Genomic DNA, 27,238 nt, shown 5'->3' with positions numbered 1-27,238 from the left:
GATCAATCAATGCTACAACCATTTTTCACAGGATCTTTGAGATATTGGATTACAAAAAATATCAAGGACAAAACTACTTCAAGTCCTGAGAGTTGGCCGACTTATTTTGAGACTACTTTATTGTAATCCCCCGTATTTTAAAATAATTTATAAATGAAATTTTATTTTATTTATAATATTTATTTGTATTTTTTTTTCCAAATTTAATTTCAAAAGTTTCAAATTATTAATTTGGGTCGAAAATTATTTTAATATAAATTATTATATGTACCTTTCATTCTCTATTTATACCCATACAAACAAAGCCTAGTCCATTTTATTTCCTAATTGGGCCATTATATTCATGAGGCCTAATCTTCCTACTTACCCTGCAATATTCTCTCCTATAAATACCCCATTAATCCCCAAATTTTTCCCACATAAAAGGTTAGTTCCAATTTTCCTTCTCCTTTATTTTTATTTTCTTTTCCTTTATTTTCTTTTCCTTTTCTTTTCTTTTTTTTCCCCTTACTTCTTACGTGAGCTACTACTCACTTTGCAGCCACCGCAACTTAGCTTCTACTGCCACCTGTGCTCGCCGGAAACCGGCGCTGGCCTCCCTTGACCGCCGGCGATCAACCATGAGCCCGGCCTCCCACCGTGGCTGGTCTTCCTCTTCTTCCTTTCCCCTTGTTTCTACTCCTGTTTGCATAATTATATAATTATTGTTTTGGGTTTGATTAAATTGTTTGAAATTAATTTATTTAGTATCAATTCATGATTTTGATGGTTTAAACTTATAATTTCAGATTTATACTTGTGTTATAATTTTCAGATTTTATGAATTCTAAAACCTAGGGTTTTATTTATTAAAATTGGGATTTTAGGGTTCTTAGAATCAATTAAATTGGGGCTTTTGTTCCTATTGAATTTCTATTGATTAATTGAGCATAGAAACCTGTTTTTAAGGAAGTTTTAAATCAAGTTATATTGTTGTAAATTTGGTTGTTTGGGTATTGATTGAGATTTTGTTGTTTGATGTAGGAGAGGACCTAATAGAAGGTGTTTTTAGTTGGAAAAACGGTTTACCAATTTGTTTATTCAAGGTATGTACAAGTTACGAAATCTTGCCTTTAGAAGCATGATTAGGGATGTATCGAGAACTTAGTGTCATGTATAGAGAAGACTGAGCTTAATTGTTTGGTTATACATTGTGATTTCCGTATATTGTGTATGAGACATGTTTGAGATATAAGTATATGACTACGGTTGTGGGTGATGTATAAGTGATTTTCTTATCAATTGGATATGTTATGGTTGTCTATAAGTGGAATTAATTCAGATAATGGTTCCATGAGGTTAATTTTTAATACTCTTTCATGGATTAATTATGATTTGAGTAGAGGGAGTTTATTAAAGTCTTATAAGACGAGGTTAAGATTGTGGGGTGCTTTATGCACTCAAGGTGTTTATATACCGAGGTAGTTAAAGGAATAAATAATAAATATTGCTTGTCACTAATAAATCAAGAACTGAAATTGGAAACTTGCTTTACTTGATTGAATTGATATTGGATTGATTGTATTGTTTGCATATGAGTCATCACTAAGTCTAAACTTGTAAATCACGTAAAGTGCAAGATGGATGAGCAATAAAACTTTGGATTTGTGCACATCTGGAGTAATGACAATCAGGGGTTGGGGTACACGGGGTATTAGCCGTGCACTTTTCTAGAGGCCGTCTGATCTACGAGTCTCTTATTTCAAATACTTTTCAAAAACTAGGAGTTAGATGAGATCTCATACTAGCTACGGTCATGGAGTCGCGCCCGTGGTCGATAGATGTTTTATTGATGTTTCCGAAAGGAGGCATGGGGTTTTTCTTTTATTGATGTTCCAAATAGAGCATGGGATGGACAACCTTGTCTATTGCTTAATCCGAAGAATAAATGAAATGATTTAACTACTATTAACTAGTGAGGTCTTAGTAAAATTGACTATTGAGTTGTGTGTTGAGTCTATGATTTAATTGTGTGTGATGATTGAATATTAGTAGCATGTTAGGGATTTCTTATTATATTTCGCAGCTTGTATGTACTCAGCCTTGCTGATTGCATGCTTTGTGTGTCTTTCTTTGGTCATGGCTTTCTTCTTTCAATGACCCTGTGACGATCCAATTTTTACACTTGTAATATTGGGGAGCAGATTAACTACAGGTTCTTACACATGCAACATTCACATCTAGGTGGTGGGATTTTGAGTGGAGTGTTGGTTGCTTTTCACAATTTATCTTGCTACTTACTTTTGAATCTGTTTAAACTCAGTTTCATTTTATACTACTTTCACTAATTTGGGTTTTGAATAAGGGCCTTAATGGTTCCAAGTTGTAAGACTTAATTTGGTTTTGTTTATTAGTTTGAAACTTATTTATAACTGAATTAGTTTTTCCGCTGCTAATTTCTGAAATAGCCTTAACGTTTGAACATGTGGCGGTAGCATGTAGTAATTCTCTTGGATTTTGTTCAGGGTACACACAAATTTAAAGGGAGAATTATTGGGGTGTGATGGGGCTGGTATACCTTGAACTGTGATGAGGCTGCGAAGGGCAGTCCAGGTGCAGCAGGGGAGGGGGTATAATTCGTGACCATCTTGGACACTTAGTGACAGCTTTTCACGCAAATTTTGGGCATTTTACTGCATTTAGAGCTGAGATGGGCACTTGCGCGTGGTATTGAGTTAGCTCATAGCCTGCAGATTGATCAATTGGAGATTAAATTGGATAACCTTGCGTGTATTCAAATTTTACAGAAGGGTGAAGCAGGAAGGGGTGAATGCGCTCACGAGATTAATTTTTGTCTCAACAAGATCAGAGAGGACGGCTGGATGGAAGATCAAGGTTGCACAAATCTATAGGGAAGGAAATCGCGTGGCGGATTGGTTGGCCAACCGCGGAGTCATTCATGACACAAAATTTGTTTTAACTCGTTCGGTTCGGTTGATCTTAGTAGTATTATAGCGGAGGATGCTAGGGGAGTGGCCTTACCACGTCCCTCCTTAGTTTTGTTTAGTTTAGTTTGTTTTGTTTTGGTTTTGTGTTTTGTTTGTTTTATTTTTGTTTGTTCTTCTTTTATTTGGAATACATTTCCTCTTTTGGATAAAAAAACATAAGTTGTACTTCTCACATGAGATATACTACGTATATATAATAAATTTGGTCAATAATATATTGGTAATTTAATTTACAGTCGTTTTCCTAGGATTTTTTTTTTTTTTTTTTTTTGCACACGAGGAGCTGATCTCCACTGTTTTCCTAGCTAATTATTATCAATGTAATTGTAATCACTTTTAATTAATCTTATTGTATTTCTTTTGAATAATAATCATACCTAGTAGAAAAAAAAAACTACAACATTTCTTAAACATATATCAAAATAACTTAAATATGCCAATATTTTTTTTTATCTACTATAAAATATAAACTCATGCACAAACCAACAAAATTTGACCATGCTTTTTGGTCCACAGCGAGCTTTTCAGGTTGAGTTGGAATATTGGCGATGATTTGAGGTTGTTCAAAAATGCGTTTTTTACATGGGTTTGATCGTCCTAGCCAGGCAGGATATTTATGATCACCTCTAGACTAATTAATTTATACATTTTTTTACGGTCCTTTAATTAATATCTTTTATATTATTGACAATGTCTATTTATTCAATTAACTTTTCTATCATTGTTTTAGATTGTGGCAATTTGTGATTACATAAAGTCGATCATGAGCTATATTGCCTATATAGCTAATTAAATTAAATTAAGGTATTTAATGTTCTTACAAAAATCTATATCTATCTATTCTTAGTATTTACAAACATAAACCACAAATCATTCATATGCCACATCTCATTACATGTCACCCCACTCAATCTTTCAATTTTTGTATTCACTTTTTAATATAAAAAAAAAATTAAAATAAAAATTTTAGTAAGAAAATGAAGTATTTCATTTTCACCATAATAAAATAAAGTTGAACTTGTTTAGTGTAAAAATACACCCCAACACGTGGTCCAATCTTATAGTGACACGTGGCCCCATCAAGGGGTGACACGTGTCGCTATAAGAAAATGACGCGTGTCAGCTCTAAAAGAGCACCTGAAAAGAGAGTAAAGGGCCTTCTTACATTAGGAGGCCCAAATCCCAAGAATGTCGTGAAACGGCGCCCCCATCTGACATGTGTCGTCAGCTGATTGCGCAGCCAATCAGGGCACAAAAATTTAGGGTACAAGCCCTAAAGGGGCACAATTTCCCACTCCTATAAATACCCCAATCATTTATGATGGGAAGAGTGGATTGTGACATAACCTTAAAAAACAGCACAAAAAGCTCCAACTTCTCTCTCTAGTTTATTCCGTTTTCCGGTAACTTACCTGATCTTCGAAGGCGGATCTCCGATAAACCAGAGTTCTGTTGTTTTGCAGGTGTCTGAGTCTACTTACCGGCAGAGCATGACAAGTATCCCGAGGGATTCCAAAAATACCCTGAAACATTTGGTGCCGTCTGTGGGGATACTCGTCTGTTATGGCAATAGATGGTCAGACACCGGCCCTAGTCAGGACAACCATGTAGAAGACATTGTCATAACGATTCATTCTAGTGAACCTCTGACCGCCTTATTCCATGAGACCGAGGATCCTCCAGTTACTGCTGCTTCCCTAAAGGTCGCTCTGAACAAACTTCGAAAGGAGCTTGAGAGTAAAAGGGCATCTACCTCAAGACAGCCGTCCAGAAGTGATGAAGAAGGCGTCTCGAGGAAAAATCAGAGCAAGGCAACCAATGCTATGGATGCTGGGAACACCCCCCATTCCGACGACAATATGAAAGATCTCCCAGGGTGCCACGAACGAACCTGTCTAGGCTCCTTGAGAAAACACAGTCGGTTGGGGGGCAGACTTGACAACCGACCTCAAAGGGAGAACCTGAGCCGTCTCGGCGCTGGAGAGATGCAAGGGAATATATCCGGCACAAGAAACGGGAGCGGGCGGCCTACTCGAACACAACCTCTACTCCAACAATGCCGGATGAATTCACTAACCAATCTCTTTCCAAACATACCAGCTCGGCCAATACCAGTAGGAGTCAAGCTGTTCGTACTCCAATTTCTATTCCAGTTCAACCGTTTTAGTATCAGACCTCCTAGAATTTCAATCCTATTCTGCCGCCTAGGCCCCCTGTCTTTGGACAGTACGGGCAATATGGCCAGTCGTTTGATCAGACAGCTTACCTGGTCGGATCGGTCGCACCACCTCAGCCTATTGATTGGCAAATGCGCTTATTGAATATAAGTGACAAGTCACCTCCGTTTTCTCAAGAGATTCTTAACTCTCCTTAACCAGCAAAGGTTAAAAGTGTACTTGTGGGTGCCTATGATGGTACAAGCAACCCAGAAGAACACGTCACTTCGTACAGAAATCTGATGTATTTGCAAAGTGTGGACGATGCCACGTGGTGCAGGTGCTTTTCGGCCACCCTTAAGGGCGTGGAACAGGACTGGTTTAACAGTCTGCCGGCCGGGTACATCAATTGTTTTACCACTCTCAGTCTACTGTTTGCTGGAAACTTCTCATACAACATTTCCCCAAGGAAGACTAGCTTAAACTTGGCAACAATCGTCTAATGGAAGGATGAAGGTTTGCGTTCGTACATTCAGAGGTTCAGTCAAGAAAAGCCCAAATTCATAATCTGCTAGATGAAATGGCTTATTCGGAATTTCTTCGGGTATTAAGGCATTGTGGTTTCAAGTTTGATCTGGTCAGGAAATAAGTCCGGACATACGCAGGAGTTCTGTGGGAAGCTGAGGCCTATATTGAAGCAGCTGATTTCTGTTCACTCACAAAACCTGAAGTACTGGCCAAGGGGGTTGAGAATAAACAATCTTCTCAGCAAGACTCGACCGGGAAAAAGAAAGAAGGAAAGAACAAAAGAAAAGAAGTCTTGGTGGCCGACGGCCAGCAGACAACTGATTTCTGTTCACTCACAAAACCTGAAGTACCGGCCAAGAGGGCTGAGAATAAACAATCTTCTCAGCAAGACTCGGCCGCGAAAAAAGAAAGAAGGAAAAATCAAAAGAAAAGAAGTATGGGTGGCCGACGGCCAGCAGACAAAGTCTAAAAAGACCAAGACGTACGAGCATCAGTATGTGTTCAACAAGGATTGTTACTCAATCATGATGGAAATTAAGGATAAATTTGAGTTTGAAAAGCTCCAACTGTTGAGAGGTTCGACCTAGTACCGTAACAAAAACAAATACTGTCATTACCACAAGGACGTGGGACATGACACGAATGAATGCATCAACCTGAAAATATTGCTGGATAAACTGGCCGAAAAGGGCATGTTGAATTCGTACGTCTTGAAATCAAAATTCACTTACACTCGGATAGACAACAAATCCGAGAAGAAAAAGCAAAATGACAAGGAAGATGATGGAAATAGCACCGATTCTTGTTTAGTGGATGTTATATAAGGCGGCTTTGCTGCAGGTGGCCCTACCATGAAAGGAATCAAGCAAGACGCTTGGAAATTTGGCAAAGTAATGCATGCTGAAGGGGTGAAGGTCGAGCCTTTCCCCAAAGTGACGGTCAGTGAGGAGGACCGAGGTGAGGTCAAATCCCTACACAATGATCCCATGGTATTTCTTATGAAAATAGCCAATTTGAAAGTTATTAATAGATATGGGTAGCTCGTCCGATATTATCAACTTGGCCGCCCTGAAAAATTTGAGGTTCTCTGAGGACGCTCTCAAGGACATTTCCCACCCGTTGGTTGGGTTTGGGGGGTACATCATACATCCAGTCGGACAGAAAATGGCTAAGTAGTGTAACTAGCTAGCGGTAAAACCAACAGTACGCGGACGAGGAAAGCTATCCAAGCCAAAAACCGAAGAAGATCACTCCAAACATACCAGGTCGGCCAGAAGCACAAGTCGGCCATGGCCGACCAGGCATAGCAGTTAATGACCGTCGGCCGCCCAAAAGAGTTGAGGCCCCAGTCGGCCGACGATCACCAAGATATAGTGCTTGACCCAGATCAACCTGATCGGACGGTCAAGGTAGGCACTATAGCTGTGGGTCTGCTTGAAAACGATCTAGTAAGGATGCTGAGAGAATTAAAGATGTGTTTGCATTTGAAGTTAGTGAAATTCCAGGTATTAGCCCAGACCTGGTCGTGCATAAGATGGCCGTGAATCTAGTAATTAAACCCGTTCGACAGAAGAAAAGAAACCACGGGGAAGAAAAGAATCAAGCGGCCGCAGCAGAAGTAAGGAAGCTGTTGGACGCTAGTTTCATTCGGCAATGTTACTACCCTGACTGGGTAGCCAATTAATCCTTGTGAAAAAGCCGAATGGAACTTGGAGAATGTGTGTAGATTACACTGATCTGAACAAGGCATTCCCTAAGGAAAGCTTTCCCTTGCCCAAGATCGACCGCTTGGTTGATTTTACGGTCGGACATGCCCTTATGAGCTTCATGGATGCATACTCCGGATTCCATCAGATCCCTTTATGGGAAGAAGATCAAGAAAAACCGCATTTGTGACTGAGCAGGGGCTGTACTGCTACAAAGTCATGCTGTTCAACTTGAAGAATGCCCTTGCCACTTTCCAAAGATTGGTCAATACGGTCATTAGAGATCAGATCGGCCGGAACATGGAAGCATACATTGATGACATGATCGTCAAATCAAAAGAGCCGGCCGACCATCTAAATGATATCCGAGAAACATTCACCGAACTCAGGCGGCATAAGATGATGTTAAATCGAAAGAAGTTTGTCTTTGGGGTTGAGTCCGACAAATTTCTCGGATTTTTGAACGATCAACACGGAATTGAGGCCAATCCTGAAAAAATTCAAGCTGTCTTGGACATGAAGTCGGCAAGGACAATCAAAGAAGTACAAAGATTGACCACCTGTTTAGCTGCACTCGGTCGATTTTTGTTAAGGTCAGGGGATAAGTGCCGATACTTCTTTCAGACTATTAAGAAGAAAGCCATGTTCGAGTGGATAGAGGAGGCCGAGGACGCATTCGTATAATTAAAAAGCCATCTGCATACATTGGCTCGCCTCATGAGTCCACTCAAGGATGAAAAGCTATACATGTACCTTGCCATTTCAGAACACTCCTTAAGTGCCGTCCTGCTTGTTGAAAGGGACGACCACCAGATCCCAGTCTATTTTATCAGCCGCGTACTGCATAATGCCGAGCTTAGGTATCCACCCATTGAGAAGTTCGGCCTAGCCTTGTTTATGGCGTCATTTTCTAGCCCATTTAATAGTGGTCTTTAAAGACCAACAATTAAAGAAGCCGTTTGCTACTTTTGAGGTCAATGGCTGGATGCTCAAGTGGGCCTTAGAGATGAGGGGGTTTGACATTACGTTCGAGCCCAGGAAAGCGATTAAGGGGCAAGCCTTTGTTGATTTTTGGCTGAAATGACTCAGCCAGACTTGCAGCTGGTAGGGGACCAGATCTGGAAGGTTTATGTGGATGGTAGTGAAACAGCGACTGGAGCGATGCTGGTATCATTTGTCAATCTCCTGAACGAGATAAGTTTGAATACGCAATGAGATTTCAGTTCCAAGCCTCCAATAACGAGGCCGAATACGAAGCCTTACTGGCTGGCCTTAGAATGTGTAAGGCGGCCGGGGCAACAAAAATGATGCAAGTTCGGACTCTCAACTGATAGTCAGCCAAGTGAAAGGCGACTATAAGGCCAAAGAGCTGGCCATGATGAAATATCTACAGATGGTAAAGGATGAGGCCGAGGGCCGAGAGCATTTCTCGATGCAGCAAGTCCCCCGTTCAGAAAATCATCAAACGGACGCCCTCTCTAAGTTAGCATCCTCGGCATCATGTGATACTCCTAGATCAGTATTTTGGGAGGTAAAAGAAAAGAGGTGTATTGATGCCGAGCCCGTGCAGATCATTGATAGAGACTCTACTTTGATGGACGGAATCATCTCCTACTTAAGGGATGGGATACTTCCGGCCGATCTGAAAGAGAGTTGGCTGATGAAGAAAAGAGTGGCCTGGTTTGAAATGAAGAGAGAGGAATTATTCAAGAAAGCTTTTGTGAAACCATATTTGAAATGTATCACCCCGGAAAGAGGACATGATGTGTTGGACGACCTCCACCAAGGGCAATGTGGATCCCACATAGGTGGATGGGCCTTAGCGGAAAAGGCTACCCATCTAGGGTACTACTGGCCGAGTAAGAATTCGGACTCCATGAAAATGGTGAAAAAATGTAACAAGTGCTAGAGGTTTGCCACCCTTATTTACCGATCTGCAAATAGCTTGTCGGCCATAAGTAGTCCACTTCCCTTTGCCAAATGGGGCATGGACATCTTGGGGCCGTATACTCCTGCGTCTGGGCAGAGGCGATATGTGTTAGTAGTAGTAGACTACTTCACCAAATGGGTTGAAGCTGAGGTCGTCCGAGGAATAAAGTGGACGGATGTGTCCGCCTTTATCTGGAAAAGTATAATCACTTTCTATGGTGTGCCACAGTCAATGGTGTTCGATAATGGACCCCAATTTGAAACGCCCCAACTCAAAAATTGGCTAAGTGACAAGGGCATCACTCATTGTTTTGCCTCGGTTGGACGTCCGCAGGCTAACGGCCAAGTTGAGGCCTATAACAAGATGATTTCTAATGGCATCAAGCGCAAGCTTAAAAAAGCAGGCGAGCTATGGGCAGATGAGTTGGTCAATGTCTTATGGTCCATACGTACAACTGCGAAAAGTTCAACGGGAGAAACCCCATTTTTCCTGGTCTATGGTGCTGAGGCTGTGCTCACAACTGAAATGTACGAGCCTACTCTCCGAGTAATGTTATATGATGAGAACGCCAATTGGGAAGCTATGAAGACTGCCCTGGATTTCCTTCTAGAGAGAAGGGGCAATGCAGCGCTTAGACATGAAATTTATCGTCTCAGAATGACGAGATCTTATAATCGCCGAGTGTCTAAGTAGCCGCTAAAGATGAAAGACTTGGTCTTAAGAAAAATGGAAGCGGTAGGCCGTGCCAATGAGGATGGAAAGTTAACCCCAAACTGGGAAGGGCCCTACCGAATTAGAGAAGAAGTCCGAGATGGCACTTATCGTCTTGAAGCCTTAGATGGCCGTCCTATTTCTTGTACTTGGAACAAGGATAATTTGAAGAAATACTATGTTTAAAGTTTTCTTTTACTTAGCCAAAAAGCTGTATATACAGCTAGGTCTAGATGACCGAGCATTGTAATTAAAGCCATACGGCCCTAACAATGTAATTTTGACAAATTTATGAAAAAAGTCAAGCATTGTTATCTTATTTGTTTATGTCTATTTATTATTTAGAAGAAATGCCGAGTGAAAGTAATAACGATGCTGCTTGCAACATAGCCGCTCGGCCGCAAAAGAGACTAAACAAAAGACCGAATAAAAATGATAACGAAGTTACTTGCGATTTAGCAGCTCGGCCGCAAAGAGTACAACCAAGAGGCCGTGCAATTGCTTAGCAAGGGCATCCTTAAGTTAATTAATTCGGCCAGACTGAAAGGCCAAAGGAAGCGTCTGACCTCAACTAGGTTGGACGACCAGGCACTAGGTAGCTTAAATTTGCCTCAGGCATTTATTCCCAAAAAGGGGCAAGGGAATACCTAGGCATTCTAACCCAGCCAAAACTTAGAAGTTTTTAAGTTGAAATATTACTTGAAATTTCCTGATTATGTTCGAGCGATAGTTTCAATGGACGACTCATATAAAGTTAGCCAAGCGGCCGTATACCTAGTGTTGATTCGGCGATTTACCTAGTCCAAGGGCAATTATTACTATGATTTGATTAACTTACTAGTTGTCATACCTTCCAATCTAGGAAGGCATTGAGCTTGAGAAAAAGCTGCATGCGGACATAAAGAGTTAGTAAAAGCAAAATTGTGAAAAATATTCTAAGTATGGAATTTAAGACGGCAGAAACTACTAATGGTTACCTTGGCGCTGCAGTTAATCATAGGGACGAGGAAACCCTCATTTATTCCCCTAAGCTTATCGCGCTGCACTTGAGGAATGACCCGGACCATGGCTTCTCTCATGGCCTTTCGGTCAGCGCTAGTAAGTGACTGGCCGGGCAGCTTGATGTTCATCTCCTCCGCAATATCTACACGCGGCCATGAATGGCGTTAAATGAGTAAAATGGGCTTGTAAAAAAAATATTGTTGTAATACAAAAAAATTCTAACTAACCGTCTGAGAAGCTATGAGGAGAAGGAAAGTTGAATGGAGGGGTCGGCAGCGGCTCGTCACCTCCTTCGTTGATGCGGCTAGGTTGCTTTCCAGTTAGATGAGTGGCAGTTGCTTGTCAATCAGATTTGTTCACTTTCTCGACATGCGGAGTCGAGACAGGGCTGGTCAGTTTTGCTGGGGACGACTTACCCCCATCGTCCGCTTTCACGGACTCATCATGGACCGACTCAATTGTCAGATCCGCGGACTTGAAGTCCTCGCTTGGTGACGGCCGGGGTGGCTCTCCTTTGGACTGCTTAGGAGCAGTCCGCGACTTTGTCCTGGTCACCAGGTCAGAAGGGGTTTTAGATGCACCCGTCTTCTTAGTCTTAGACGCCTGACCGTCCTTGGAGGCAGTGGCTGACTTTTTTTGTTTTGTTCTGGGAGTAGGAGTGGCCAACTTAAAAAAAAAGAAGTTAGTATGAAACAAGAAACGAAAAAATGAATCAAAATCCGTGCAAAAAAAGAAAGGGGTCTCTTCCTAACATACCAACATGGACGAAAAAATGAATCAGCATCCGTGCAAAAACAGGAAGGAGTCTCTTCCCAACATACCAACATGGACGAAAAGTTACTGGCTTGAGTTAATTGACCGTACCTCCTTGGTTTGCTCGTACAGTTGCTGCCGAGCCTTATATTGTGCCAAGTCTAGCTCGGACATGTCAAATTCTCCCTTTTGCTCCTTGTTCAGCATGGCGAAGACTCTTTCTGCATAGGGAAAGAAGAAAAAGATTTAGAAGAATTTTCAATAAAAAGCTAGCATGCGAACGATAAAAGTTTCAAAGCCCTACCTTGGGGAATGTTCTGGTATAGGCCGCATGCCGACATAAATAACGGGTTCCGAAGCCAGCCGGCCAAAGGAATCAGTTCTTTGGCACGACCACCGTCTTGCCGCCCCTTCGTACCTTCTTGACACCAAAGTAGTCAAGTTGGTAAGCCTAGCTAGGGTGGACGGGTGGTTTGTATGGTTTGTGTTGCCCCCGACCAAGCTGGATCGACTTAGCATTAAACCGATTCATCCGCAAGTTAAATTCAACGTCCTTTCTCTTGATGCGGTAGAATCGGTTCTTCCAATCTCGCCATTTTGACACACGGTCCATCACCACCAAATAATCTCTAGTGGTTCTAAGGATGAACCTGCCGTTCTTGTGTTTCTCCAGGCGAGTCATGGAGTGCATCTCACAAAACACCCGAAAGTCAGGCTTGAAGGCCTTCCGGATGCATGTCACCAGGTAGCCAAAGATATTCAACCAGTTATTCGGCATCAGCTGGAAGAGAGCAATTTTATACTCGTCCAGGACGGTGCGGATGAAGGGATGAAGGGGGAAGCGAAGTCCAACATCAAAAGTAGCACGATAGACGCTGAAAGACGTTTGACGCGGCCGCTCATCTTCCCAGGCGGCCACAGAAAGAGAGCGCTTGGGTGCTTTCAGCTTAAAACCTTCTCCCAGTTGGAGGAATTTCCTATACTCCTCCAACCCATCATGAAGGTAGCCCAAGGCCGTGCTACCAACCGTAGAGGCGTACGGGTCCTTTAAATTATCAATATTGGCGACGGTCTCCTCCGCCGCTGCCTCATTCTCCGCCTCATTATATGCCTTCTCTTCATTAGGGTGAGGGGCAGCTCCAAACTCAGAGGACAAGACATTGTCCAATTCAGCGGCCTCGGCCGAGCTCCTGCTCTTGGAGCCCTGGCCGCCTCCAGAAACTATGACGCCCTCAGGTGCCAAGGGACCTTTGCCCTTATCTTTGCTTGCGCCCGCCTGATTTCCCGAAGGATGAGTGCTATGAGGGGGCAAGTCGGACAGTTCGACAATCATAATTCAAGTTCTAGGTCTGTCCGACCTTCTATGTTGGTGATAGGGTTGTTTAGGAATTGGGACGGACAGTCCAGTGTCCGCCCGAGAAGAGGAAGGAGGCTTCTCCTGAGATAGCAACTCGACCGTATCCATAACCGAGTTGGAAAATTGGGGGAACCTTAGTTTCGGAGTTTGCCTAGATGTCCCTCTAACAGAAGAGGCGCCTTGTGTTCTTTGGCGCTCTTCAAAAGAAGTGGTCACTTCGACCACAGAACACTCAGTGCCACTAGTTGTGGCCGTATAGGTGGTCGACTCAGTCTCTGCGTTCGTGTTGTTTAGGTCATAAGGGACCCTTGGGTTTACCAAACTGTCGTCCGGATTTCTAACGGCGTGCTTGTCGTACGTTTGCATCTTCCGGGCCATTTGCGATTGCAGGGATAGAGAAGAGTAGGTGGATGAGATTTAGTACACACTAGAAATGGACCCACTCATTGAAGGATAAATCTCGTCCCCGTCCACTCTAGACTCCTTAGCCCCAAGCGAATGTCCGGCCTCATGAAGAGAAACGGATGATGCCGAGTGTTGAGCCAGGTTTAAGCAAAAAGAAAAACTAAGGCAAATAAAAAGAGAAGTAAAAAGAGCAGGCGACTTACCTCTGTATGTGTATAAAACTTTGGAAATTCTTGGAAGTCTTGAAGGTTGACTGAAAAACTCAAAATATGTGACCGGAAAACTCAATCACACGTTAGAGCTCTTGAAGATTAAGGGGAAGTTCACTTTCTCTCTCTAAAAAGCTCAAACTTCTCTCCAGAAATCTCTAAAGTTAAAAGTGCCAAAATGAAGTCAAACCTCTTCTATTTATAGGCTGAATTTATGAGGGCAAAACGGTAAATCCACCTTTCCCGCCCAAGAATTCAAACGATTACTATTAAAAAAAAAGTTAACCTAGAATTCGAAAAGGTTAAATGCTGATTCTGTTATTTCGGACGGAAAAAGAGATGAACGGGTTAACGGTACATCCAAATAGACGGCCAAGTCAGCGGAGTTAAACCGCCATCCCGAAATCCTGGGCGTCCGAGCTTCCCTTTAAAATTTCAGACGACATTGACTGTAACACCCTAGAAATTCCTTTCTTTTAAAATACCTGTTTACCCTGTTTAAAACTTTAAATAGGAATATCTAAGACATTACCGCCACCGTGAAAACGGCTAAGGCAACTATCAAAGACACACAGCGGAAGACTAATTTTAAAACCATTCAAAACAAGTCAACTTGAAAAGTCAATCAACGAAAGTAAAGTCAACCCAAAGTCAAACGAAGTAAAATAAAATCGACCTACAACTTGGAACCATCATAGGCCCTTATTAAAACCAAACCAACTTTAAAACTTTTGCGTTAGGCATGCATAATAATAATATCATAAATAATTAAAACATTAAACATATCATATACTTATAGAAACTTGCATGGTTCGCTCGTCACTCATGCCCATTCATGAATATGCTTCATCACTTGAAAAGCTTCTCTCTACTTGTTTCAACTACTCTCCATTAAAAATGGGTCATCATAGGGCCAAGATAAAGACAAGGCCAACAATCACACAAAACACACAATCAGCAAAGCTGAGTACATAAGCGTAATTAGCACACTAACATGCAATTACCTATCAACACACAACTTACCTTGTTGCACATGTTCTTCAAGCATACAATATTCAATAAAACTTCTCACTAGACAACTACATAATTTATTTGGCGTTGATTACACATCGAACGGGTTTCCCCACTTACCTCCCCAAAATAAATTGAGGTTACTGACACGGGAGCTAACCGTGCCAGCATCAATAACCACTCGTAAGTGGCAGAATTCCTGCGCATAATAATAATAAAAGGAATGTACAACGTCATGTACTCCAGTAGAAGTTATGATCAAATATAAAGTCACATAACTCCCCCCACATGTTCATACTCAAGGTATATACGTTCCAAGAGTTTTGGTGCGTAATCTCTTTCACTTTACGTTATTTACAGATTATTAAACTTGGTGATGACTCTCAAACCATAATCATTCAATCAACAATAATTATTCCGACAATCAAACATACCAGTTTAATTCTGGAATAATTAGTGACCACACAATATTTAAAGTTGAACCCTTTCTTAATCTACCTCAGTGTCAAAGACACCATAAACGCATATTGCGCCACAAATCCTATCCCTCGGTGTTGAAAACACCTTAAGTGCACTAAGGCACCCACATATAATTTATTCCTTGTGTACTTAGACACTTACATAGCTCATTTCCCATGCTCAAAGCATCAATAAAAATTATATGAACCATAATAAAATTCCCTTTTAATATTCCAAACCAAATTAAACATTTAGTTTAATTAAATACTCTCTCTAACATGCCATAAATAAAAGTGTGGTTCATAAACAATATTTCAAACTATAATTTTCCAACCATTAATCCATCACAAATAATTCATGCTTCAATATTCAATCACCAATAACAACTAATTCATAATTTCCATTCCAAATCTAGCATGATACCACTTGTACTCAATTAAACACATTTAGCATGCTACTACATCAATAACATTATGCTAAGTACGCGAACGTACCTTGAATACGATCTTAAAATCGCCACGACTAATAGAAATCACTCACTTCGAAATCTCCTACAATTTAAAATCATAGAAGAGTATTAAAATCCTCTCTACACAAATTTCCAGCAATATATACTATTATAAAACCCCTCATAATTTAATTAAAATAAGCTGAAATTATATTTAAAACATCATACTTTAATCGCAATTAATGGGTAATTGAAATTCCTTAAAGAAACTTGATTTTTAATGCACTACCAAGAATTCCAGCATTATATTTTAATGAAAAGTTACTGTAATTTAGCCTTGAAACCCTTTAATCAAAGGTTTAAACCATTATATATCATAATCTTTCAATAATTCATGATTCAAGAATTTAGGGTTTCAAAAATTGGGGCTTTTCAATCAAAAATAAAATCTAAAAATTAATTTACATAATACTCATAATCAAACATCAAAAATCAAATCACAAAACTCATAATTAATAATTAGATCTAAGATTAAACTAGTTTTTAAACAAAGTTTTAATTTTTTTCTTTTTTTTTTGTTCGAAAAAGGGTGGTGGGTGGCAGCGGCAGCCACCACGCTTGCTGCCAGCGCCAGTGGCTGCCTGCAGTCGGCGGCTGATGCTGCTGGCGGCCGGCGGCCACCTGCTGCTGGTGGTCGGTGGTGAAGGGGGGGTGGTGCCGAGAAGGGGGAAGGGAAAAAAGAGAAAGAAAAAGAAAAAGAAAAATAAAGAGAAAGGGAGAGAAGTTTACCTTGGGTTTTCTCCACTGTGGGCAAAGTTTGATTAGCATCAAGTGTTGAATATTTATACCCCTTCTCTAGAAACCCTTTTCCCTAAACTTTCCTTTTTTTTTTTAAAAAAAAATCTTTCCTAATCCCTTCCCTAATAAAACTATCCTAAATTAAACCCCAACTTAAATAAAATAATTAATTAAATAAAATTTCCTTTTATAAAATATTTTCAAACTTATTAAAATGAATAATTAAAATACTATAAATAAAACATTTCAATTTAATTAAATACTTCTCAAAATACTTATTTTAAATAAAATACGTATAAAAATATGGGGTATTACATCGACCGTCCGCCTGTCCCCCAGACTCGAGTGTCCCTCAGAGGAGTTTCAAGCGGACAAAGCAATGCATCTCGCCCAAGGTAGCCATCCCCTAAATGGGCGGACGACTTCACCCGCCTACTCAAAAGAATGCTCTATCTTTAAACACTCGGACACATCCAGACGAGTAGAGAGTCAAAGGAGGCGGCCCGTGGCGTACGAGTCACCCCCTTTGAGGGGCAAATGTTTAGGGTAAAAATACACCCCAACACGTGGTCTAATCTTTTAGTGACACGTGGCCCCGTCAAGGGGTGACACGTGTCCCTATAAGAAAATGATGCATGTCAGCTCTAAAAGAGCACCTGAAAAGAGAGTAAAGGGCCTCCTTACATCTTGAGGCCCAAATCCCAAGAATGCCGTAAAACGACGCCCCCATCTGACATGTGTCGTCAGCTTATTGCGCAGTGATATGTCTATTTTATATAGTGGTTTACCTCCGTCCCTTGGTCATAATTAGGAGTATTTTTGGCTCTTTTTATTACTAATTTGTGCTTTCAAGTGTTTTCATAGTCTTGGTTATGTTTTATAGGAAATTGCGTATTTGGAGCATTTTCCCGGGATTATTTGGAGCAACTACGAGCATTGGAGGAGCACGACCATCTTTTGTAGCCAAGACCGATTGGAGTCATCAAATTGGTGATTAAGGGCTCGAAATATGAGAAGTCGAGGCTATGGACCGAGTATTGACAGGGTAAAGTCGTATCCCCAAATCAAAAGTAATTCCTAAATCCTCTAACTAATGTAGATAGGGAAGTAGGGTCGAATCCACAGTGAAACGAGTCTTTCTATTCCTAATTAACTATTATAATCTAGATTATGAGGTAACCAATATATATATTTGAATAATAAAGTAGACTACGGAGATCAAGAATAAGAAGAAAATAATATATAAAAGGATCTAGGGCATAGGTTCACCAATAAATAATATTCCAGGGTTGAATATAATAATCATTCATCAATGCATAATAAATCAGATCATAAAGGGCTTTCGCTACGTATTATAATCACACAATTAATTTACCGGTATTAAATCTCATCTTTCGAATCTCGACTTAACCATTTATAAATTAACCTGCCTATTGAAACTAGACCTAAACATTAATTCTCATCTGTCGAATCTCGAATCAATATTGTTAAACTCATGCATAAAAGATCAGGCCTAATCTAGTCACAAAGCATTAAATCAATCAATAGGAAATTAATCTAGCATTGACAATTAACAACAATAATTTACCCCTTTATATTATTTATGGATCCCCACAAACCCTAGAAATAGAACTACTCACACATAATAGGAACTAAACTAATTAAAGCAATAAAACAAGACATGATCAAAGGAATAAAATAAACAACTAAGATTAAGAGAAGAGAAATAGTTACCAAATAAATCTGGAATTAAGAGTAGATTAAGAACAAAGGTATAAGAGAGAGAAAATCTAAGAAAACAATTAAGAGAGTAAAGAAAGAGTAAAAGAGAGATCCTAAAATCGTATTACGGAGGAGTATTTATACTCCGTACAAATCCTAAACTAAAACAAACTAAAACGACGCTAATCTTCTCCTAACAATAACACGTGGCCGATCGGGCGCGCCTTTTTGCTCTTCAGGTTGAATCTCGCGCCAGGCCGGGCGCGTCACCGGGCGCCGACCTCTTTGGCCGGGCGGCTCTCTTAGGCCACTAATTGGACTACGATTGGGCTCCAATTCTTCGGGCCAATCTGGGTTTCCTCTTCGGGTCTTGAATACTCGGTCCAAATGCCCCGGTATCACACATACCGAGCCCTTAATCACCGGTTCGATGGCTCTAACCGGCCCTGGGCTATAAACTCTGGTCGTGCTTCTCCAATGCTCGTGATTGCTCTAAAATATCTCGGGAAAATACTCCAAAAGTGTAAATCCCTGCAAAAGTCAACCAAATCTACGAAAACACTAGAAAACACCAATTAGTAATAAAAGTGGCTCTAAAGAGCCAAAAACACTACTAATTATGACCAAGGGACGGGGGTAAATCACTATATAAAATGGACATATCAAACTCCCCCAAGCCAAACCTTTGTTTGTCCCTAAGCAAAGAGCTCATCAATGAACATATAAAACATGCCTCACCCCAATAATCAAAACAAGCACAAACGATTCAAGGCAAATCTAATGAACATGCTTCAACATCAATCAATCTCATTCATCCAATTACCTTTCCTCCCGTACAATTGTCAAATAGAGCAAACAACAAGAGCATATAGAATTCAAGACTAGCGCTCACACACTCAACTCTCATTTATGTGGCGAGTAAAAGATGTACTCGATCGCTCTCTAACCAACCCTTTTATGTGAACAGTGCCCTCCCAACTCACACTCTCGTGTGTATAAAGCAGTGAACGCTCAACCTACTAGTCGACTCGAAATATGTCAAATCATAACTTGCATTGATAAACAACACTTTCACATTCATACAATTCTATGCACAAGGTCGGAAGGTCTTTAAAGCTCGTAATGTAAGGCTAGGGTAAAGGGTAGGATAAGTTTGGGAATAAGTGAGAGAAAAGCTATTCTTAAGGGAGCAAATCCTAATAAAGCCCATGATCAAAATAAATAATGATCAACATCTCCTACATAACCAACTCTAACATCAATCCACCAAGTATACTCCAATCATAATATCACTCATAAAATATAATAATGAAGAAGTGGAGTGAATAAACAAACTTTATTTCCAAACTTGAATTTTCCATTGAAGCTCTATTTTTTTCTTTTCTTTTGATCAACCTCCAACTAGAACATTTGAACATTGAACACTTTTTTTTCCTTTTTTTTTTTTGCTCTTTTTTTTTCTATTGAAGTTCACTTATTTTTTTCATTCATTTTTTTCTTGAACTTCTCTTTTTTTTTCATAACATCATGCTTTATTTTTTTCAAGAAAATATAACTCTCAAACTCATCAAAAATAAACATGATCAAAAACAAAACTACTTCTCAAAACCCACCCAAATTGTGCAAACAATAAGCACACTACAGACTCCCTCACCTCACTCACTAATAGCTCCCCCAAGCCAAGCTTGGGACTAGTAACCAATGGGGCAAAATAGGCTTGCAATGTGGCTAATAAACAACAAAAAGTCAAGGCAACAACATGGGTAGCAAGAAGGGAACAAATGTATCTACAATCATCTGGAGGCTACCTAAAAGAATGAACGCCTTCGTCCTCCTCAATGTGCATAATAATGAATCATATAAACATTACTTATAGTTGCAAATCAATACTCAAATTCATTGACATACCGGGAACTAACACACATTCCTAACCAAATCAACTAGTCAAGCACTATATTCACAAGTAGTTGGGAAAAATTGACGCATGTTAAAGTTTCAAGGCAATCAAACATCAAATCATGATCAACTAATCCACAATTCTTATCATCATATGCCAAGAATCAAAACAATTTTCTCAAGTAAGGGGCACAGGGAAGCATGATTTACAATTCATTGGAACGTATTTTTGGATTTTTTTTATTTTTCAATTTTTTTTGTATTTTTCATATATAAGAAAGCAATAAAACTAACCCAGAAAGAAATAAATCTAACCTAAGAAAACACACCAAAAATAAAAGAAACGAGAAAAAGAAAGATACCAAATCCAAAATCTCCCCCAAGCCAGAATCAGACAATGTCCTCATTGGCTCGGGAACTAGCCCAGCATAGCTAGTCTTTGAAGCCATGGTAGAAACGGGTATGTAGAGGATGAAGAGGGGATTAAAAATATGTAGAAAGTTTTGAATTTGGTTGAGGAATGAAGGTGAAAACTTAGAGAAAAGTTAGAGAAAATTTGAGTTTTAGAGAGAGAAAGTTATGGAGGAAAGAAAAATGAAGGAAGAAAGAGAAAGGAAGAAGAAGAAATACGCAGACTCCTCTCGCGCCCGGTCAAGCGATCTGATGAAATAATTTTCGCCTCTTCTCGTGCCCGGTCGGGCCAGATTCGCCCGATCGGGCGGACAAATATGTCCGTATACGACGAGTTTCGCGCCCGGTCGAGCGAAATTACTTGATTTTGAAGCCTAGCTCTCGCTCCCGGTCGGGCGAGCTTCGCCCGGTCGGGCCCGAGGCCAATTGTCGAATTTCTTACTTTTTTCTTTTCTTCAAATTTGGCTAACTCTTTTCCTTCAAAACTGTACAAAAACTCATAGAACTCATTAAATTCCCTCTTCTCTCCTCTCATAAGAAAAAGAAAGAAGAACTAGTCTAAAAATCATTAAAAATACGGGTTGCCTCCTGCAAAGCGTTGGTTTATCTAGGTCCCGCACGACCTTCTTACCAAGTACAATAACTAGGACCCTTGTCCAAACGCTTGATCGGGCGGTTTCTCACCCGGTCTAGCGGTGTTTTGGCTACGACGCGGCTTCCTGACATGCCCTGTGGGACGCCAATTCACTTTGTCTGGTGGATCCTCTTTGACTTGGATTGGGAGTTCTTCAATGCTGCGCACCAAAGATCCTTCTTTGATCGAGGGTTGCTTCAAAATGTCATTGCATTCAACACTTGCAACTCGATCTGGCGGAACACTTACCGTAGGCTCGAATTGCACAACTTGCTTGATTGATTCCACCTTTTCGTCCTCAAAACCAAGACCAACAGTGTAGAGTGCTCTTTCTATTGCATCAAATTCCTTCTGCCATCTGTTTATCTCATCTGAAAGGGATGCAACACAAGATACCGCCTCCAAGGGATCTTTTTCAAGAGCTTGGGGCTTGTTAGAATAATTCTCAACCATATTAACACTAAAGAACTTCTCCTCTGTCATGGGGCTTTTAGGGGTATTATTAAGATTAAAAATAATTTTATCATCCCCTACTGATAGTGTTAATTTACCACTTCTCACATCTATGATTGCTCCTGCAGTGTTAAGGAATGGTCTACCCAAAATAATCGGGGTTTGCATATCCTCAGCCATATCAAGAACAACAAAATCAACAGGTATATAAAATTTACCTACTCTAACGGGAACATCCTCTAAAACACCTAAGGGGTATTTGAAAGAACGGTCAACCATTTGTAGAGTAATATTAGTAGCTTTTAATTTACCCATATTCAGTTTGGAACACACAGATAATGGCATAACACTAACGCTAGCACCCAAATCACACAATGCATTATCAATCATTAGATTGCCTATATGACATGGGATAGAAAATCTACCCGGATCTTTTAATTTAGGTGGAGATTTATTCTGAAGTACGGCACTACACTCTGCAGTGAAAGCTACTGTCTCTACCTCACTAATAGACCTTTTTCTTATCAATATTTCTTTCATAAACTTTTCATATGAAGGAATTTGTGTGATTAATTCAGTGAAGGGAACTGTTACCTTCAAATCTTTTACCATCTCCAAGAACTTACCAAACTGCTTATCCAAGTTTGTCTTCAAGTGACGACTGGGGAATGGAAGCTTGATAACTGGCTTTGGAGCATTATTGCTCTTATCTAGAGTAGCCACCTTCTCTGGAGTCGTACCCTGCAATGTAGAATGAGATATATTAGTACTATGCTTTAATCCTGCAGGGCTATTAGCTGCATTGTCTAGTTTAACGGAATCAAGATTAGCATTATTTAGTGAAATAGGTTCATCAATTATGGGCATAGGGGGCCCTTCATAGTTTGAACCATTCCTTAGAGTAATTGCGTAGGCTTGATCCGTAGGCCTGGTCGGCTGTGCCGGCAGAGCTCCCTGTTGGCGGGCTTGTAGAGTGGCGGAAAGTTGCGCAATCTGATTATCTACAATTTTATTGTGCGCTAGGATTGAATCAATTTGCGCATCTCTACTCTCCATATGCTTCTGCATATTAACCAACATCGCTCTAATTTCCACCAAAGAAGGGTCGGAAGATGAGGAGGATTGTTGTGGTTGGTTTTTCTGGCCAGCATTGGGATGGTAATATTTCTGCTGCTGTTGCTGTGGCGCCTGTGGTTCTTGTGGCGGTGGATTTTGAACATTGGTACTCCGGTAGGAAAGGTACGGATGATTCCGATACCCAGGATTGTAGGTGTTGGAGTATGGGTTATTCTTCCTATAAGCTTGAAAGGCATTAACTTGCTCCACGGAACTCCTGCAATCTTGTTCCCAATGACCTAAAATTCCACAATTTTCACAGAAAGCCTCATTAGAATTATTGTTAGTTGCAGAAACATTAGCTACATTAGCAGTGCTAAGATTATCTAATTTTTGGCAGATAGAGGTCAATTGAGCTTGCAAAAAAGATACAGAGTCAACACTATGCTTCCCCTTGTTAGCAAAGCCTCTAGGATTCCCATATTGGGAATTATGTATCGCCATATTTTCAATAACCTGACCTGCATCATCAACATTGAGATTCATAAATCCCCCACTGGCTGCAGAATCTAAAATTATTCTAGAAGAATTTCCAATGCCATTATAAAAGGCTTGGATTAACTGCCATTGTGCTAAATTATGATGAGGGCATTCTCTTTGTAGGTCCTTGAACCTCTCCCAAGCCTCATATAAAGATTCATCGGCTTCTTGGGCAAAGTTCTGAATTGCACTCCGTAGTACGGCTGTTCTCTCTGCAGGATAATACTTGTTATAAAAATTCAAAACATGAGTTTCCCAGTCAGTTATACCAAGTGCAGTTATATTTAAACCATTAAACCACAATTTAGCTTTTCTAGTTAAAGAGAAGGGAAAGAGAATCTCCCTGATTTGGTCTTGTGTGACCCCGGCTTGCCTGATGGTATTACAATATTGACAATAGTCGGCAATGTGAAGATTTGGGTCTTCACCCTTGGCTCCACTAAATTGCTTCCTCTCTATCATCGTTATAAATTGGGGTTTAATTTCAAATTGTACCCCATCAAGAGCCGGAGTGGGAGTGAGATGTGGAAAATCTGAGAGCTTTGGTTGTGAGTAATCACTAAGCTTCTTTGGAGCCGTCATCTCTGATTTTGGATCTGATGATACCCCTAAATCGCTAGAACCAGTTGGGGGGTCTCGGTGATTATTATTATCACCGGAATCCGCCAGGATTTGCTTGTAAAGGTTTTTCTGCCTATGGAAGGAACGTTCGATCTCAGGATCGAATAGGATGTACCCTGATCTGGAACACCTGGGCATAAACAAAAAAAACTAAAAGTAAATATGAGATTTGCCTCAAAGAACTAATGTTCTCTGAGACAAAAAGAAATAACCCAGACTACAAAAATAATCAGAAACAAAAATAAAATCGTTTCCCCGGCAACGATGCTAAATTTTGACAGGGTAAAGTCGTATCCCCAAATCAAAAGTAATTCCTAAATCCTCTAACTAATGTAGATAGGGAAGTAGGGTCGAATCCACAGAGAAACAAGTCTTTCTATTCCTAATTAACTATTATAATCTAGATTATGAGGTAACCAATATATATATTTGAATAATAAACTAAACTAAGGAGATCAAGAATAAGGAGAAAATAATATATAAAAGGATCTAGGGCATAGGTTCACCAATAAATAATATTCCAGGGTTGAATATAATAATCATTCATCAATGCATAATAAATCAGATCATAAAGGGCTTTCGCTACGTATTATAATCACACAATTAATTTACCGGTATTAAATCTCATCTTTCGAATCTCGACTTAACCATTTATAAATTAACTTGCCTATTGAAACTAGACCTAAACATTAATTCTCATCTGTCGAATCTCGAATCAATATTGTTAAACTCATGCATAAAAGATCAGGCCTAATCTAGTCACAGAGCATTAAATCAATCAATAGGAAATTAATCTAGCATTGACAATTAACAACAATAATTTACCCCTTCATATTATTTATGGATCCCCACAAACCCTAGAAATAGAACTACTCACACATAATAGGAACTAAACTAATCAAAGCAATAAAACAAGACATGATCAAAGGAATAAAATAAACAACTAAGATTAAGAGAAGAGAAATAGTTACCAAATAAATATGGAATTAAGAGTAGATTAAGAACAAAGGTATAAGAGAGAGAAAATCTAAGAAAACAATTAAGAGAGTAAAGAAAGAGTAAAAGAGAGATCTTAAAATCGTATTACGGAGGAGTATTTATACTCCGTACAAATCCTAAACTAAAACAAACTAAAACGACGCTAATCGTCTCCTAACAATAACACGTGCCCGATCGGGCGAGCCTTTTTGCTCTTCAGGTTGAATCTCGCGCCAGGCCGGGCGCGTCACCGGGTGCCGACCTCTTTGCCGGGCAGCTCTCTTGGGCCACTAATTGGACTACGATTGGGCTCCAATTCTTCGGGCCAATCTGGGTTTCCTCTTCTGGTCTTGAATACTCGGTCCAAATGCCCCGGTATCACACATACCGAGCTCTTAATCATCGGTTCGATGGCTCTAACCGGCCCTGGGCTATAAACTCTGGTCGTGCTTCTCCAATGCTCGTGATTGCTCTAAAATATCTCGGGAAAATACTCCAAAAGTGCAAATCCCTGCAAAAGTCAACCAAATCTACGAAAACACTAGAAAACACCAATTAGTAATAAAAGTGGCTCTAAAGAGCCAAAAACACTACTAATTATGACAAAGGGACGGGGGTAAATCACTATATAAAATGGACATATCAAGTATCCAAGCCCCAAGGAGGAACTAGCGTTTGGGCCAAGTTAACAGCCCAAACGGAAGTCCAAAGAAGAGCCCAAGGCATTCGCCTGTCCGGATGTGGCCTCACCCGAAGGCGCGCCCGGCCGGGCGTGGCGGAAGATTAAGGAAGCTGCTTCGCCCGATCTCGCGCCCGGCTGGGCGCAAGATATGCTCATTGATGAAAAAAGGTGGGTCCGGCTGGGCGAGCTGGCGCCTGACCGGGCGTGTGTTTTGGAGCAAGGATTCGACGTTTTTTTACTTAGATTTTAATTAGGATTTTTATGTTTTGTATAAATACGTTTTAGTTGCTTTTGATACAATTATCTCTCTCTCATTAGTTTGATCTTCTCTTAAGCTTAAACTTCTCTCTTGTTTCTCTCTCTACAACTCTTGGTTTAATTCAATTCATTATTTCCGTTAACTTTGGTAACAATTTCTTCTCTTTTTATTTCAGTAATTTTTTTTTTTTTTTGTTCATCATGTTTTACTTAATTGCTTTGATTAGTTTAGATTTAATTATGTGTGAGTAGATTATTTTCTAGGGTTGTGGGGATCCATAAATAATATGAAGGGGTAATTTATTATTGTTGATTGTCAATGCTTGATTAATTTTCTATTGATTAATTTAATGCTATGCAATTAGATTAGGCCTGGTTTAATTGTATGAGTTTTGCAATATTGATTTGAGATTCGATAGATGAGAGTTGATGTTTAGGCTTAGTTTCAATAGGAAGTTTAATTTATAAATGGTTAAGTCAAGATTCAAAAGATGCAATTTAATACCAGTTGATTAATTATGTGATTTTAATACGTAGCAAAAGCCCTTTATGATCTGATTAATTAATGCATTGATGATTGATTATTGTGTTTTACCCTAGAATATTATTTATTGGTGAACCTATACCCTAGGATTTTAGTATGTGATTTTCTCCTAAAACTTTAAGCTTCGTAGTTTAATTCTTTTCATATCAATAAATTGGTTACCTAATAATTTAAATTATTTAATTTAATTAGGAATAAATTAACTTGTTTCCTTGTGGTTCGACCCTTCTTCCTTATCTGCATAGTTAGAGGACTTAGGAATTATTTTTTATTAGGTGATACGACTTTATCCTGTCAAAATTTGGCGCCGTTGCCGGGGGAATCGGTTTTATTTTTATTTCTGATTGTTTTTTGTAGTCTAGATTATTCCCTCCAATCTCAGAGAATGCAAGTTCTTTGAGACAAAATTTCTCATATTTGTTTGTTTAGTTCCGTGTTTATCCCCGGGGGTTCTAGATCAGGTTACATTCCATTCGATCCTGAAATCGAACTATTTTTTCATAGACAGAAGAACCTTTACAGATAGGTATGAGACCCTTTCAAAGTTAATCTACCTTCGAAACCCCCATCCGATTCTAGCGATTCGGAAGTTTCTTCAGAACCTGAATCAGAGATGACGGCACCACCACCTCCTCCAGCTCGCAAGCTTAGCGATTATTCGCAGCCATCCCTGACGTATTTTCCACATCTTACTCCTACTACAGCTCTTGATGGAGTGCAATTCGAGATTAAGCCCCAATTTATCATGATGATCGAAAGAAAGCAATTTAGTGGAGCTAAAGGTGAAGACCCTAATCTTCACATTGCAGATTTCTGTCAGTATTGCAATACTATCAGGCAAGCTGGGGTCACGCAAGACCAAATTAGGGAGATTCTTTTTCCCTTTTCTTTATGTGGAAAAGCTAATTGTGGTTTAATGGTTTGAATAGAACTGCACTTGGTATAATTAACTGGGAAACTCTTGCTTTGAATTTTTATAATAA

General features: G+C 39.9%; 1 protein-coding gene and 1 non-coding gene across 2 annotated transcripts; both read left to right on the top strand.

The window, feature by feature from the left end:
- The first annotated feature begins 8,457 nt into the window (after positions 1-8,457).
- On the top strand, positions 8,458-10,000 carry LOC145590182 (uncharacterized). Its single transcript, XM_081646937.1, has 2 exons — positions 8,458-8,544; positions 9,536-10,000. Exons 1-2 carry the CDS (start codon positions 8,458-8,460, stop codon positions 9,998-10,000), a joined length of 552 nt encoding a protein of 183 aa, XP_081503063.1.
- Positions 10,001-23,266: 13,266 nt separating this feature from the next.
- Positions 23,267-23,373, top strand: LOC145590323 (small nucleolar RNA R71). Its single transcript, XR_014101950.1, has one exon. It is a non-coding gene; the product is annotated as a small nucleolar RNA R71 (small nucleolar RNA).
- Positions 23,374-27,238: the final 3,865 nt, after the last annotated feature.

The sequence above is a fragment of the Chenopodium album genome, chromosome 17 (genome assembly GCF_948465745.1).
Source record: "Chenopodium album chromosome 17, dcCheAlbu1.1, whole genome shotgun sequence".
NCBI lineage: Eukaryota > Viridiplantae > Streptophyta > Magnoliopsida > Caryophyllales > Amaranthaceae > Chenopodium > Chenopodium album.
Note: the sequence above shows the minus strand (reverse complement) of the source record. Positions and strands in the feature narration are given on the sequence as shown.

Coding starts and splice junctions, on each gene's coding strand:
- LOC145590182 (XM_081646937.1), top strand. CDS start 8,458: ATGACTCAGCCAGACTTGCAGCTGGTAGGGGACCAGATCTGGAAGGTT. Junction 8,545..9,535: donor CAGCGACTGGAGCGATGCTG/GTATCATTTGTC, acceptor GGTGTGCCACAG/TCAATGGTGTTCGATAATGG.